General features: G+C 44.5%; 1 protein-coding gene across 2 annotated transcripts; it reads right to left on the reverse strand.

The window, feature by feature from the left end:
- Window positions 1-273: 273 nt before the first annotated feature.
- Window positions 274-9,008, reverse strand: LOC123053682 (anaphase-promoting complex subunit 2). 2 transcript variants are annotated; one of them, XR_006425750.1, is made up of 17 exons: window positions 8,699-9,008; window positions 7,202-7,291; window positions 6,150-6,381; window positions 5,578-5,855; window positions 5,401-5,472; window positions 4,586-4,827; window positions 3,649-4,062; window positions 3,345-3,546; window positions 3,106-3,220; window positions 2,939-3,021; window positions 2,180-2,299; window positions 2,001-2,089; window positions 1,851-1,932; window positions 1,231-1,422; window positions 1,040-1,108; window positions 769-946; window positions 274-675 (listed from the first exon to the last, which is right to left on the reverse strand). XR_006425750.1 is itself a non-coding variant. In XM_044477205.1 (16 exons), the coding sequence occupies exons 1-16, from the start codon at window positions 8,879-8,881 to the stop codon at window positions 827-829; spliced, it is 2,583 nt and encodes an 860-aa protein (XP_044333140.1). In that variant the 5' UTR covers window positions 8,882-9,008; the 3' UTR covers window positions 274-826. The 2 variants fall into 2 exon arrangements, 1 of the variants encoding a protein (XP_044333140.1); XM_044477205.1 differs by having other exon boundaries at window positions 274-946.
- Between the last annotated feature and the right edge of the window lie 6,113 nt (window positions 9,009-15,121).

Below are 15,121 nucleotides of genomic sequence, written 5' to 3' on the forward strand. Positions count from 1 at the left end.
ACCCCTTCCGAATACAGACGACGATTTAGTTATTTGAGAAAGGGGGATGGATGGATGGCCCCTATTTTGCTCCACATTTCCCTTAGGGCATGTACAGTGGTTGATAAGACAACCATCTTAAAGTCTTGCATGTAATTCAGAGATGGCAATAAAAACATGTCTACAATAAGTTATCTCTTAGCCTTCTCTTCAATAATTAGCTATTCCTAGAAACATGGTGAAACATATTGTGTTAAAAGACCATCTCTTAAATAAGAGAAGATAAATTTTTTCTTATGATTTCTCTCTCCTTCACCTTAACATTTATTCTACATAACACTAGTAAAATAGCACCGTTGTACATGCACCCGTATGGTGTGTATGCGCCAAACTGCTGTTCAGTTTGTTGAGAAGTCGTCGGAGTAATGAATGATCACTAGGTGCGAAGATTATTACAGGAGTAGTCCCACGTCACACTCCGTAGCAGCTATTTTATCGGACAGTGAGTATCAATAGTTTTTCGGGCGCGAGCATCGTGGAGCTTATGGTTCCTTTTTTCTTTTTTTTTGAACCAGGCTTTTCCCCTTTCCATTACTTTCATAACAGAAATACATTGTCTCAGGAGTTGAAACTATCAAGGCTAGGGAAAGAAGAAAAGCGAGTTCAGAGCAACATCAGGAAGCCCACCATCTGCGCCTGTCATCAGGAACGACAGAGAGCTTATGGTTTCTGGCACAAGAATAATAGAAATATTTGATCGGAGTGATTTTGCCAGAAAGGAATACATACTGGTTTGACTGCCTGTCATCCTTAATCTAACAGCATAATGTGTCACCCTAAGTAGCAGTTACTTTTTTAGCAAGTACAATCCATCTCTCATTTCAAGCTTCTCATCTGATACTAGACCCGAAAGAAAACTCTGCAATTGCTGCAGTGATTTATCATACGATGGCTCGGCACAGAACATCTGGAACAAATAATATTAGAAGAAACCGATGAGTAGAAAATATGTTAATAGTAGAAACAGGAAGTGGACGAGATTTTAAAATTTTGTGTCTACCTTCAAAGTGTTATGTATTTTGTCCAGTGTCATATTGCCGAAATTGGTTAACATTCCTATGATGAATTTCTGCAGTGCATAATGACGAGTAAAATGATGGTCAGATCACAGAGAACAAAGAAATGGGGAGTGGATAAACAGGTATGTTGAGCATTAGAGAAAAAGAAATATGAAATTGCAAGTAGTCAAACCTCATAGACTGTCATTTCTTTCTTAAGCTGTTCCTCAACGGATGCAACGGAACTTTCACCTTCGTCCTCATTCATTTGAAACGCTTCGCAGCTTTCGTTCACGATGCTGTTTTTGTTGACATCAGACATGCTATCAACAATTGTGAAGATGTGATCATCGGCATCTGGTCCCACCGATTCAGTCAGGACCCCCTATAACATATAGTGTGAAATGCTCAGATGTGCTTATGAAGCAGGACGTGGTTGAGAACTTTGCTAGGGAACCATTTGTACAGAAATGTAGTACCAGGTCATGGTTAGAGTATCATATACTCCATATATGTTTCTACTCCAATAAAAAAAAGACTACGATTTGTGCGGAACAATGATCCAAATACTATCAACAATCTAGTCCATATTACTGAGGCGCAAACATTAAAAAATCATACTTAAAAGGATTCAGAGTACCATTTCATTGTTAGTAATGTCACAAATAACAGTGTTAACAGTTTTTTAGCATAAAGCAATCTTAACACTGATACTGACGATCGTGGATGAGTAAAGGAGTTCAAAAGGTAGTAACAGCGTACTACACATAAACAATAAAAGTATTTTCACTTCATCATACATTTGTGACACACCTTGCTTGTCCAGAAACCTATTCTTCTGTTGAGAGAATCTACAGGTATGCCGATTTCGGTAGCAAGTGCCTTTGAAGTCCAGCTGAAAATATTTGATGACTTTAGTCAGATGGGAACATAAGAGATATGCAGGAAGACAATTGATATTACCTTGGTTTCTCTTGAAACCGCATTATGATTGCAGCCTGCACAGGTACTACAGTAAACTGCATACTTCTGTCCTCAAATTGCAGTTCCAACTGGAAATGAAAAGAGAGCTCGTAAGAGATATTTCTTCAGTCTTCATGGTTACCCACATATACCCGTCAACTTCAAATTTGATATCAAACCTTGACCGTTCCAAGATTTTTCTTCCACAATAGCTTCCGTGGAGTTTTTATCTGATGGAATCTTTGTGCAAAATCAGACAGCAGTTTATCAACTGAAGCAGGAACTGCGAGATCTTCTGTCTACATTTGCGGCAGATATAGAGGTTTAGTGAATCAAGAGGGTGATCAAACAGCAAAAGCTCACAGTTCAACCCTTCAGTAAGCAAATCATAATTCTTACTAAGCATATTAATATTATTAAAATCAACTAACACATACCATCAGAGTAACTACAAATTAACCACATGCATTGGTGAGGAATTCATCTTCAATTCTGTGTGCCATCGCACCCAAAAGGAGGGAAGTTTTGTTGTTGGAAATTATGCATTTAAAAATAACAGATATTAAAAAAAAAGTGGTGATAGAAACTGAATCTTAGGAATTGTTGTATGTACGAGACAACCAAGATTTGAAGATGGCAGACACTGACAGAAAGTTGGTACGAAGATTTGATGACATAAACAGTTCTGACAACAAATTACTTTTTTTACAACAAAACAAATTACTTGTTAGTGTTGGTGCATATATCTTTGTACAGCAGGATAGCATGTCAATCAATACAGACCACATTTTACCAATTTACGCTCCTGGCTCAACTGTCTCATAATCGATGTAGCATGTTATTAATTGAAATGCCTGAGTCATTAGCAATAACTCGTCCACAGCATGAAAAGGGAGGGGGTACCACCATGATTTAGATAAAAAGCTTACTGGCAATACCTGAATCGGTGGCCAAAAATTGGAAGAAATTATTGTAGCATCAAGAACATCATGAGAAATTTCTGCCTCCTCTTGCCCAGCAACTACCATAGAAAAAATAAGGGTTCAAATGCAGGTGCAGTGATAGTTGATGGTTTCTGAAGCAACATGCAGTATTTGAATGGTACCAGTTCCAGGTGCATTTAATAATGATGTTTTAATATTTGAGTTGGTTCTCTTCGAGTCAATCAAGTCATTGAGCATAATCTCACACTTCTGCATGCTGCTCTCACCGAAATGAATCTGCCAAACAACAAGGTCATGAGAAAATAAAGGCTACAGCAAAGGCATAATGCATCACATGCAATCCAATCAAATGTTTTTAGAACATTACTAAGTATGGTTTAATACAAAAGTCAGTCTTAACCTTAAGGAGCTCCAGCGTGCGGATATCAGAATCTATATCAAAATCAGATTTGCTTAGCAGCTTCTCAGCCAGCATTACACGATATTCGTTGACCAATTGGTCCTTTGAGCCAATTATACTGACCATCAGTCCAAGTATATCAATTTTCCTCCTACTCCTGCTGCCTTTCAATGGATCTGCTTCAACAGGATCAGGCTCCCAGCTGTAGAAGTTGGAACCACGGTTCTTGATCTTAGAGAAGCAAATTTTCCCAAGGGATTAAGGAATAACATGCGTTATGGTGAATGTAATGAATAAATCATACCTTTCAGAATTCAACCAAGCTTGCTTCTCATCAATGTTTGTATGATCATCATAGTCAGCATTTTCCTGGTTTTCAGCATCCCTGTTCAATTCTTCAAGAAGATTATCACCAGCATTTCCCCCGCTTGTGTTTCCTCCAGATCCATCAGTTAGCATTGTCACTATGCATTTAATAGTGTCTTTTCTACCTCTCAGATAATCCCTAATTGGTTCACCAACTGCTTCCAAGAATACACCAGTGGGGTCAATCGACCGCAGTGCCTTGATTGTGGAAACATACTGGTGCAATATGTCATTAGTTGAGGCACCAGCAGTAAGCAAGCGATATCTCAGTGATGAGATAAATGAATCAACAAGCTTAGAGTGTTGACCCGTGTACTCTAAACACTGCTTTAGGTCTTCAATAGCGGGAGAACTACATTCATGCCCCAAAAAGTATCCAGATGTTAAATATTGCACAAGTTAAGAACGCACACAAAGTAACAAGAGAATGGGGTCAATGTGCCATGAGACATGAAAGTAATTTATAAAATAGAATCAGATATTTGATATGACCGTGTCAACATACTTTATTAACACCTAACCATGCAAACAAGGAGAGAGGAAGAAGAGTATGACACATGAAAGGAAATTAAGATCCTTAGTTCAAGGTGGCTAAAACAGATCATCAAATACACATCAGTGAAGCGATAACTAGATGACCTACATCATGATATATAAGTTCTAACTATATTGCACTTCGGCTAAATGAGGATAGGCTGCAAGGATACAGCGACAGTGGCAATGATTGGTATTAAGACATTGTAGAAGTTGGATAGATCAAATAACCAAAAACTACACTTTCAGAAGTGAGAAAAGTATTCAAGCATATAAATCAATATTTAGATCTCAGTGCTATTTAAATGTTTAACATCATGACATGGAGAAAAATGGCATACCTCTCAGGGTAATCTACTATAATTTCAAAAAGTTTGCCAATTCTTAGGTCCTGCAAGGTTTCATAAGCAAAATATTCAAGGCGCATGTGCCACCTCAGAAGTGCTTCAGAAGGAACACCGATCCCTGGGAAGGAAGAAGGGCGTGAGGCTAAGGGCGATTTCAGACCAGATAATCCACTGTCATAGTCAACAGAGTCCCCCAGATATGTCAAAAGAGCATGCAAAAACTGAAGAGGAACAACCTGACAAGACCAAAAGTTAGTCAGCACAAGCTCGAGAAGTAAGCATCATCTAGGGGAGAGGTATATAAATTGAAAACGGAATAGCTTGACAAGACCCAAAAGTTTCCTTAACATTGTTACATGTAAAAGCTGAAGAGGTATGTGGCATGCCAGCGTCAGCATGTATGGAGACTATATAACCATAAGCTAGGTATCATATTCAATAAGCCCATAATAGTTAATAACAATATAACAACATCTCTATCTGCTAACCTGACATGCTAAAGAATTGGTCTAAAAATAGATATCAAAGAACTGCAGTAACATTAGCAAAGATGTTCTGAAGTACAACCTGGACCATGACAGGTGCACTGCAGTGACAGCTCTATTACATAAACAATGCATTCCTGTTCCAGTATGAAGATTGAGCATAACAGACTAAGCATACAAAGAATAATTTAACCTCAGCAAGCTCAATTAAGTTGGCTGAGCATAATATAAAGGCATGCGATACAAAAAGAAGAAGAAAGGACATGGTAAATAGTCGTGCTTATAAATGGATAAAATTAACAAAATGGTGACATGAACAGGTACTTGAATCCACTTATTGACACTCCCAAGGACAGGGATTCTGTAATCATCACCAGCTAGTTCATAAACTTTAGACTGCAGATGAGAAAAAATTAAGACAAGGTTACTGCCAGAAATTCAATGGCATCTCTGCCAGAATAAGAAACGGAGTAAGTGCTAGGCACAGAAGGGCGTATGGACCTTTAAAAGCCAGATTATTGCAGAGGAATAAGAATCTTCGGTCATAGATGTAAAACCAAGACATCTAAAATCACGAACAACTTTTCCAATGTTCTTAACCAGAGTGCAACTTTCTGAAATAACTGTTTCTTGACTATCAATGTCCATTTTAGAATCCCAAGCAGAAACATTGCTCCGTCCAAAAAGTTCATGACTAGCAAGTTGGTCGTTCTCATCAGATGCATCCACCATGGTATTTAGTTCTTCCAGTTTCTTCTTGAAATAGACATTTAGAATCTCTGTAAAATGTCAAGCATGAGCGAACATGACTTTTCCTGATCAAAAGCACAGCGGTAAACCAGGCAATGCCATCACAGGAACTGAAGGTGCCAATAACTAGTGCCTCAACAAAGAACAGAAAATATTACACTCTCTGTGTTTTGTTGATTTTCATTATTGCAAAGCCTAACTCAAAATTCATGCCCTAAGGTTCATTAATGGAAACAATTGTATCCAAAAGAACACCGATTCGTGTCAAACACAAGGAAAAAAAACTTATCTTCTCATAAAACGGAGAAGGAAAGGTTGCTAACCAGGAAAGCTCAAGGGCAGTGTTGTCAGAAGTACAGAAGATACCATTAATTGGTACCTAGGCATTAAGCTGGAACTACACTGAACTGCTTTGAGCTTTCTGTTTTGTGCCTTCTCCTCGTATGATTGTAAAGCATGAGCTAGAACTAGGACACATTTTTCCTGGTAACTCTTTTCCAAGCATATGTCCTCTAGTGCTGCACTCAAGACATCCTCAGGCCAGCTTTCCTGAACCTGGAATACATGTTTGAAAGATTATGTTACTTAAAAATCCTAAAGAAATAAAACAAGGTGTTAAGTGATCATGTCTAAAATATCTTTAACTGGATGAAAGCAGGTGTCTTAAATTGAACCTACTGAATACTGATGTTAGTTCTATTGAGATTAACACATCAACATTTGGTACATTATCCATGTCCATGCTACAGTAAATTAATCTGATGGCGCATATCACTTCAAAACAACACATGCAAATTCACCCGCAAAAAAAAAACATATTCAAGGTCAAGCTGGGTTATATCAATATCAGTTTATCCTATTCCGTATTTTTAAACCATTTTATCATTTTTATGACTGGTACCTACTCCCTCAAGTCCAAATTATTTGAAATTCTAGCTTTGTCCTAAGTCAAACTTCTTTAAGTTTGGTCATGTTTAGATAAATAAATATCAACATCTACAATACTGAATTAGTTTCCTTAGATTCATCATAAAATATATTTGCTGTTGTATATATTAACACATTTTTCTATAGACTTGGTCAAATATAGAGAAGTTTGACTTAGGAGTTAGGGCAAAGCTAGAACATCGAATAATTTGGGACGGAGGTAGTAGTAAATATATTCACTTCTCAGCATATCCTCTTTAGTATTGGCTTTGCACAAATGAGCTTCAAGTATAATCTATCTATTTTCCTTGTTGAGTCAACATACATATCATTATGCATCCTGATTGTATAAGCAAATTATGAAACAGATAGACTCCAAATCTGAAGAAAAATGAAGATTGTAAACAAAGGCCTTGAACAAACAATAATTAGGTTTTCCACAACTTACACAGAATTTAATTCTTTCTACTGCAGAAGAACTGCTATAAGGATGAAATTTCTGCCAGAACATCTTGACTGCATTGTTTCTAAATGTTTCCTGCACAGGGGCGAGTTAACAAGTGAAGTTAAATTAAATATCCATACTAACAGAAACAATGTACTAGTGCAAATTGAGAAATGCAGCAAAGAGGCTAGCATCAAGTCATCAACTAATATTAGACTGGGTGTCTGCTACTCATTACTAACTCAACTACAGAGGTAACTAGACCAATCTGCCTAATCAGTCTGGCAAAAATACTCTTATTCACAGGGACAATCGAGTATACAACCTACCTGACCCCTGTATTTTAGCTACCTCTTTCTCTTAACTGCATTATGGACATATAGAAGATGGGTTGACTACCTCATAGACAGATGACAGAAATGAAGTCAGAAGCAGTGAGTCTTAATAAATACTACTGGAAGCAAGTGTTAGTCTCAGTAATTCATCGTGCCATAGTGCATAATATGAGATAGCTCAAGCTTCAAGGTTTATGGCCTCACTGGCTATAGCTTATTAGGATATACAAGCTCGTTTATCTACATTTGCCAACTAATGGGACAAGAAACTGAAAACTTCAGAAAGCTAAAGAAAATACGTAAATCAAATCAGCCACTGCAGCTACTCCAATTGTACACACTATTACACTACTGGTTTTTGCATTTGGTGGTATAACCCCACAAGAAACTCCTCTGATGCCACAGGGAGGGTTCCCAGAAAATGGAAATGGCACCGATAGTTTTCAAAGTCACCTCAGATTAGCAATATACAGCCAAGAAACTTTTCAGGTTGCTTGAGTTCTGACATTAAAAATTAACAGAGTTGAGCGTTCGAGGGAACGGAGACGGCTAATTTGTTAATGTTCAAGCATGATGCGAATTCAACCAGGATCACATGTACAACTTGAACAAATCCCTGACTCGCTACATGTACAGTTTTATATCTCGATTCAAGAAGCATAGCTCCTGATTCCATCAATGGAATCACGAGCGACAAGGTTAAACATGAAGCTGGCCCAGCTCGTGAAACTTCACATTGCTAAAACAACCTATCTTAACCTATGACAGATTTGCAGAAACAATTCCGGTCATAACTGTCAACTAGACATACAGTTCATTGTGCTGAAGAACTGGCCTAAGGCGCTAAGAGCAGCAACCACCGTTCTTATACCAAGAGAAGAACGGGAGGCAGGCAAGCTAGTTTATCCAGAAATCCCGCATCCCAACGCTGATTGCACTCCGGAATTTCACACGGGCATTTACACAAACACACACGAGGGGGCTTAATCTCAACCCCATACTCCCACACTGCGCCCTCTGCGATTCGGCACAGGCATTCTCGCAAACACCCAGCACGCGACGCAATGTGTATTCCAAGATCCCAACCCGTCCGACTCGGAAGTAGCAGCACAGAGCAGTATGAAGTGTGGGTGTGAGGGAGGAGAGAGGAACGGGAGTCACAGACCTCGAGGTTGTGGAGGAAGTAGTCGCGGACGAGCGTGGCGAGGCCGCGGGCGCAGAGGTCCGCCACGACGGGCGCGAGGCGCGGGCCGACGGAGAGGTCGCCGGCGCCGCCGACGAGCTCGCCGGAGAGAGCGCAGAAGCGGGCCCACGAGCCGAGGGCGCCGTCGGAGTCGTCCAGCTGCATCGCCTGGCGGCCGCGGCCGCAGCCGAGAGAGGAGCGCGCGGGGGAACGGGGAACGGGAAGGGAGGCGAAGCGCGAAAGCTCCAAAGTCGAAAGTGGGGGGAAAGGGGCACACCGTGGGCAGGAGAAAATCGCGAGGTGGGCAGTGGGCTTGGCTGGTTTTGTCGTGGCTTGGCTTCTCTCGGTGTGTGCGTGCGGTCGGACCCCGTGGCCATTCGACTCGAACAACGACCGCGCGATGCTGGCTTGGGCTCGCGGTTACCGTGCCAACATGCATGCCGCGCCACGGCACGACCCACACGAATACATCGGCGGACCATGAAATGCATCCGGGCGAGCTTCCGGACTGGAACGAGAATTAAAGTTGTACTAAAGCTGCAATATTTTATGTTGTACTAGAGTTGCGACAATTAATTTGGATCGAAGGGAGTAACATTTTTCAGCCTGCTGAGATCACTCGGATCGAAATTTATCTCATCACTTCTACCGCTCCAGACGACGGAGCTATCCCAGGCCTCCACTTCGATTGTCATGAAAAACTGAAAGGAAACACTCTTTTTGGCTCGACATCTCGCCAGGGCCGGATGCCCTCCGCCGCCTTGCCCCTGAGCTCTACAAGATCGCTTCTAGGAAGCGGAGGACGGTCTTCATGGAGCTTCGTGATGAGAAATGGGTCAAGGGGCTGCACAGATGAGTAGCATCGAACAACTTTGGCAATTCATTCACTTCTGTGGGACGCTTGCTGATATCACTTTAGACCCTGACCGAGATGACACCATCACTTGGAAGTGGGACAGCTAATGGTGTCTATTCGACGCCCTCGGCTTATACGGTGCAATTCCTCGGCTCTCACCAGAAGTTCGACGCGGCGCTTTGGAAGGTCCGCGTGGAGCCAAAGTGCAAAATGTTCGCCTAACTTGTGTTGTGTGGATGCATCATCACCGTGGATATGCTTGCGGCTCAGGGTTGTCCGCTTGACTCGATATGTCACCTTTGCCTAAGTGCACCGAAAGCAACAGTGCACATGTGCAAGGACCGCCCCTTTCTCCATTTGTGGTGGCTACCTGCGTTCAGGTTTGGACCGAGGAGAATTTCACGGGTGTCGGGCATGGGCCCCACCAAAAGCCTTGTGGCCTAGTGGAGCATAATGCTTGCCGAGGCCCCAATGCATGCATGGTGCTACCGGAGTGGGGTCTCTTTTACACGTTGTGAAACATTTGAAGGAGCCGAACCAGTGCATCTTCAACGGAACTCGCATGACCTACATAGAGGTGGCCATGTTGGCCCTGCGGGATATTAGACTGAGGGAGATGGCCTAAGGGACCCCCAATCGAGCGAGGGTATTGGGTATTTTGTTGGCCTCAGGTTTCTAGCTATTGGGTTTCCGACTCATTGCCGAAATGAGTCACTCTATCGTAGTTATATTTCGTTCGTCTAAATGAAAAGGTAGTGCCCCCGCCGGTTCCTTAAAGAAAATGAATCCCCTTAAACTTCAAACATAAAAAATGTAGCTATTCGGGGACCTGTTCAGGAGTGCTCCCCGGCCGACAACTCCCTAACTCCCCAGCCGCCGGCCCATCGCTAGCTTCCACTAAGAAAAAACCGAAGTTCACGGTTTGTTTCAGTGAGGCGGCTTTGGCTTCCTATGATAGCTTAACTTCTCAAGCAGTGACCCATGTAAAATACGACCGTTAGGGCTGTCAGGCCAGGGCGTTAGAGGAGGAGGTTGTCCCGATCCCGACATAGCTCAATCAGGGATTGTTGAGGACATGGTCGACCTAATGTCGGCGGAGCCCGAACAAGGGTGACAGAGGTAGAGGCACAGTTTGGTTGGTGAGAGAGAGGACGACGGGGATGAGGGAGGCGTGCTGACAAGCTACGTCGTGCTGGCGCCATGACACAACGCGGGCTCCTCCCAGTGGCACTATGGTTAGCCGAAGAACGGGCATCGATGCATGTGAGGACGAATCAGTATGTTTATGGGTTGTTCTTTTGAGCAAACTGGTATGCTCGGCCAGTTAGTAGTGGCAATATCGTGTAAAGTTCATCAACTCTATCTCCTTCGACTTCTCATAACATGAAAATAGCAGCTTCCCCGACTCATTCGTGTTTGTATTGCAAAACACCTCTAACTTCTTGTTCTCAACTCCAAGAGTTAGGATGTTCGATCCAGCTCTGGCTGCGGAGTTAGCAGGAGCTGAAGCACTCCCAAATAGGCCCTTAGTTTTCAAAGATACGATATCAGAGAACAAAGAATCTGAGTATTTTTCTCTAAATGTATTGCTTGGGTATATAGGGCGCGAATGGTCGTGCATGCATCTTACGCAACAACCAATCACACATTATATAATGCATTGTTGTAACCAAGATGCACCGCAACCCTGGAGAAGAGGAAGCGGCGATAAGAGAGTTACCAACGTTAAAGAGTAAAAACTACACCCTCCAGCTGAGAAATGGTGTTAGTAGGAGTAAGGGGAGAAGGAGGCCAATGGTGCAACAATCTGTTGGGGAACGTAGTAATTTCAAAAAAATTCCTACACACACAGGATCATGGTGATGCATAGCAACGAGAGGGGAGAGTGTTGTCCACGTACCCTCGTAGACAGAAAGCGGAAGCGTTAGCACAACGCGGTTGATGTAGTCATACATCTTCACGATCCGACCGATCAAGTACCGAACGCACGGCACCTCCGAGTTCAGCACACGTTCAGCCCGATGACGTCCCTCGAACTCCGATCCAGCCGAGTGTTGAGGGAGAGTTTCGTCAGCACGACGGCGTGGTGACGATGATGTTGTTCTACCGACGCAGGGCTTCGCCTAAGCACCGCTACAGTATTATCGAGGTGGACTATGGTGGAGGGGGCACCGCACACGGCTAAAAGATCAACGATCAATTGTTGTGTCTCTAGGGTGCCCCCTGCCCCCGTATATAAAGGAGCAAGGGGGAGGTGCGGCCGGCCAGGAGGGGGCGCGCCAGGAGGAGTCCTACTCCCACCGGGAGTAGGACTCCCTCCCTTTCCTTGTTGGACTAGGAGAAGAGGGGGAAGAGGTGGAGGAGAAGAAGGAAGGGGGGCGCCGCCCCCTCTCCTTGTCCTATTCGGACTAGGGAGGAGGGGCGCGCGGCCCTTGCCCTGGCCGCCTCTCCTCTTCTCCACTAAGGCCCACTATGGCCCATTAACCCCCGGGGGTTCCGGTAACCCTCCGGTACTTCGGTAAAATCCCGATTTCACCCGGAACACTTCCGATATCCAAATATAGGCTTCCAATATATCAATCTTCATGTCTCGACCATTTCGAGACTCCTCGTCATGTCCGTGGTCACATCCGGGACTCCGAATAACCTTTGGTACATCAAAACATATAAACTCATAATATAACTGTCATCGAAACTTTAAGCGTGCGGACCCTACGGGTTCGAGAACTATGTAGACATGACCGAGACACGTCTCCGGTCAATAACCAATAGCGGAACCTGGATGCTCATATTGGCTCCCACATATTCTACGAAGATCTTTATCGGTCAGACCGCATAACAACATACGTTGTTCCCTTTGTCATCGGTATGTTACTTGCCCGAGATTCGATCGTCGGTATCTCAATACCTACTTCAATCTCGTTACCGGCAAGTCTCTTTACTCGTTCCGTAATACATCATCCCGCAACTAACTCATTAGTTGCAATGCTTGCAAGGCTTATAGTGATGTGCATTACTGAGTGGGCCCAGAGATACCTCTCCGATAATCGGAGTGACAAATCCTAATCTCGAAATACGCCAACCCAACAAGTACCTTCGGAGACACCTGTAGAGCACCTTTATAATCACCCAGTTACGTTGTGACGTTTGGTAGCACACAAAGTGTTCCTCCGGTAAACGGGAGTTGCATAATCTCATAGTCATAGGAACATATATAAGTCATGAAGAAAGCAATAGCAAAATACTAAACGATCAAGTGCTAAGCTAACGGAATGGGTCAAGTCAATCACATCATTCTCCTAATGATGTGATCCCGTTAATCAAATGACAACTCATGTCTATGGCTAGGAAACATAACCATCTTTGATCAACGAGCTAGTCAAGTAGAGGCATACTAGTGACACTCTGTTTGTCTATGTAATCACACAAGTATTATGTTTATGGTTAATACAATTCTAGCATGAATAATAAACATTTATCATGAAATAAGGAAATAAATAATAACTTTATTATTGCCTCTAGGGCATATTTCCTTCAGTCTCCCACTTGCACTAGAGTCAATAATCTAGATCACATCGCCATGTGATTTAACATCAATAGTTCACATCACCATGTGATTAACACCCATAGTTCACATCGCCATGTGACCAACACCCAAAGGGTTTATGTAACGCCCCGAGACCGACGCTCCGATTGCCTTCCTTGTTTTGCGAGTCAGCTGTGTTTTATTTGTGTGTTGCATTCATCATCGCATCATTTGCATCATCGGCACTTCGTTGCCGTCATGTTTTAAAAATTTGCATTCGTTCGTAGTTGCCGCGTTCCCCCCTTGCTTTCGTTGACCGTTCCAAGACCAACCGTGTTTTCGGTTCCCTCTTGTCAAACCAACTAACCTCTCTCGTCAGCCCGCGATCCCCTCCCGCGCGTCCGAAAGTTGTCCCGTACCCGACCCGGTTTGTTGTTACCGTTGGGTCCGGATCATCCCCTAACATCTACAAAACATCACCGTTTTCTTTGTTGGACTCTCCACAGCCTTTTTCTCGACCGTTCAATTTTGATCAGAGGGCCTGTTTTGCCTTAAGCTAGTCCACCTAGCTATTTAAACAGCCTAACCCTAGTTTTTAGGAGGCTTGTCCCATCCATCCTTTCTCTGCCGCCGCCACTCCCTCCATCCTCCTCTTCCTCGGGATCTCCCCCGCTCCAGATCAGCAGCCACCACCTTCCCTCCTCGAAGTTGCGACCGATCCAACCAGGAGCATCGCTCAATCCCCCTCACTTTTCTCTCTCTTTTGTCTCTGTCCCGTAGGAGTACCCATCCATGGCGCCAGGAGAAGATCGCCCCGACCACCTCGTAACCAGCTCACCGGAGCAGAGCTCCTCCTCCGCCACCCTTGCCTGTTCCCAGCCGGATCCCGCCAGCAGGGCCCCGTCCCCATCTCCGGTGCCCCAAGTTCCGCCGCCGCTACCGTTCCACAGCCATGGCGCCTCGGCCTCCTCTGCTTCCCGCGTCGCCCAAGTCCCCCTGTCTCGCCGGACCTCCTCCGCCTCGCCTTCCGCGCAAGTCCCCGGCCCCGCCACCACCTCCTCGCCAGGCGTCTCGCGAGCCCGATGCTCGAGCTCCTCTGCCCGGGCGTCCCATGCGCCTCAAGCCGTCGCCGTCCTTCGTCCGCGGCCTCCTCCTCGTCCAGGCCATCGCCGCCTCGTCTCGCTCCAGACCTGCTGCTGTGCTGCCGGCCACCTGATCCAAGAGCAGATGAGCGCCGCCCCTCTCCTTCCCCGTGCTCTCCCTCCCTCTAGTTCCTTCTCTTTCTCTCTCTGATTTCTCCTCTGTCTTTTCTTCAGTAAATAGTTCCGCCATGGCCTTGCAAGCTCCCGCCGCCGCTCTGTTCTGTTCGTGGCCGTCTCCGACAGATCCGACGCGGCCCCGTGTCTTCGGCTGCTTCCCCGCTGGATCCCGGAGCCACCGCCGCCTCGCCAGCGCCGCTCGCCTCCCCGGCGCCGCCTTCTGCGTCGCCATGAACCTGCTGCTGCTTCTGTTCTTCGTTCGTCAGGAACGAGCAGCAGCAGCTCGCCCGGTCCAGCCGCGCGTTGACCGCGCTGGCCAGCTGCGTGGGCTGCAGCCGCGGCAAGGGCCAGCCAGGCGTTCCAAGCCGGCCTGCTGCCTCCAAGGCCCAGCGCCCCCCTTCCGGCCTCCCTCTCCAAGCCGAACGGGCCAAGGCCCACTGGGTGAGGCCCCCAGCGCCCTTTGTTTTTTTCCTCTGTTGGGCTTCCTATTCTCATTCGGCCCATGTGATGTTTTTTTCAGGATCTGCGAATTTAGATATTACCCAAGGATTTACTGTTTTGCAGAAAACCCCCCGTTCTTCATGCATTTAATAACTAATAAACCGTGCTTCGGTTTAAAATGATTTAAACATGTTAAATGCTTAGAATTTTGTGTAGTTTAATAATATGCCACTTCCACCCATGTTAAAATTGTTTAAAATGATGTTTGATTAAATTTGCTCGTATAATATGTTAAAATGATTTATTTCATAACTAAATAACCG

Source organism: Triticum aestivum, chromosome 2D (genome assembly GCF_018294505.1).
Source record: "Triticum aestivum cultivar Chinese Spring chromosome 2D, IWGSC CS RefSeq v2.1, whole genome shotgun sequence".
Lineage (NCBI taxonomy): Eukaryota > Viridiplantae > Streptophyta > Magnoliopsida > Poales > Poaceae > Triticum > Triticum aestivum.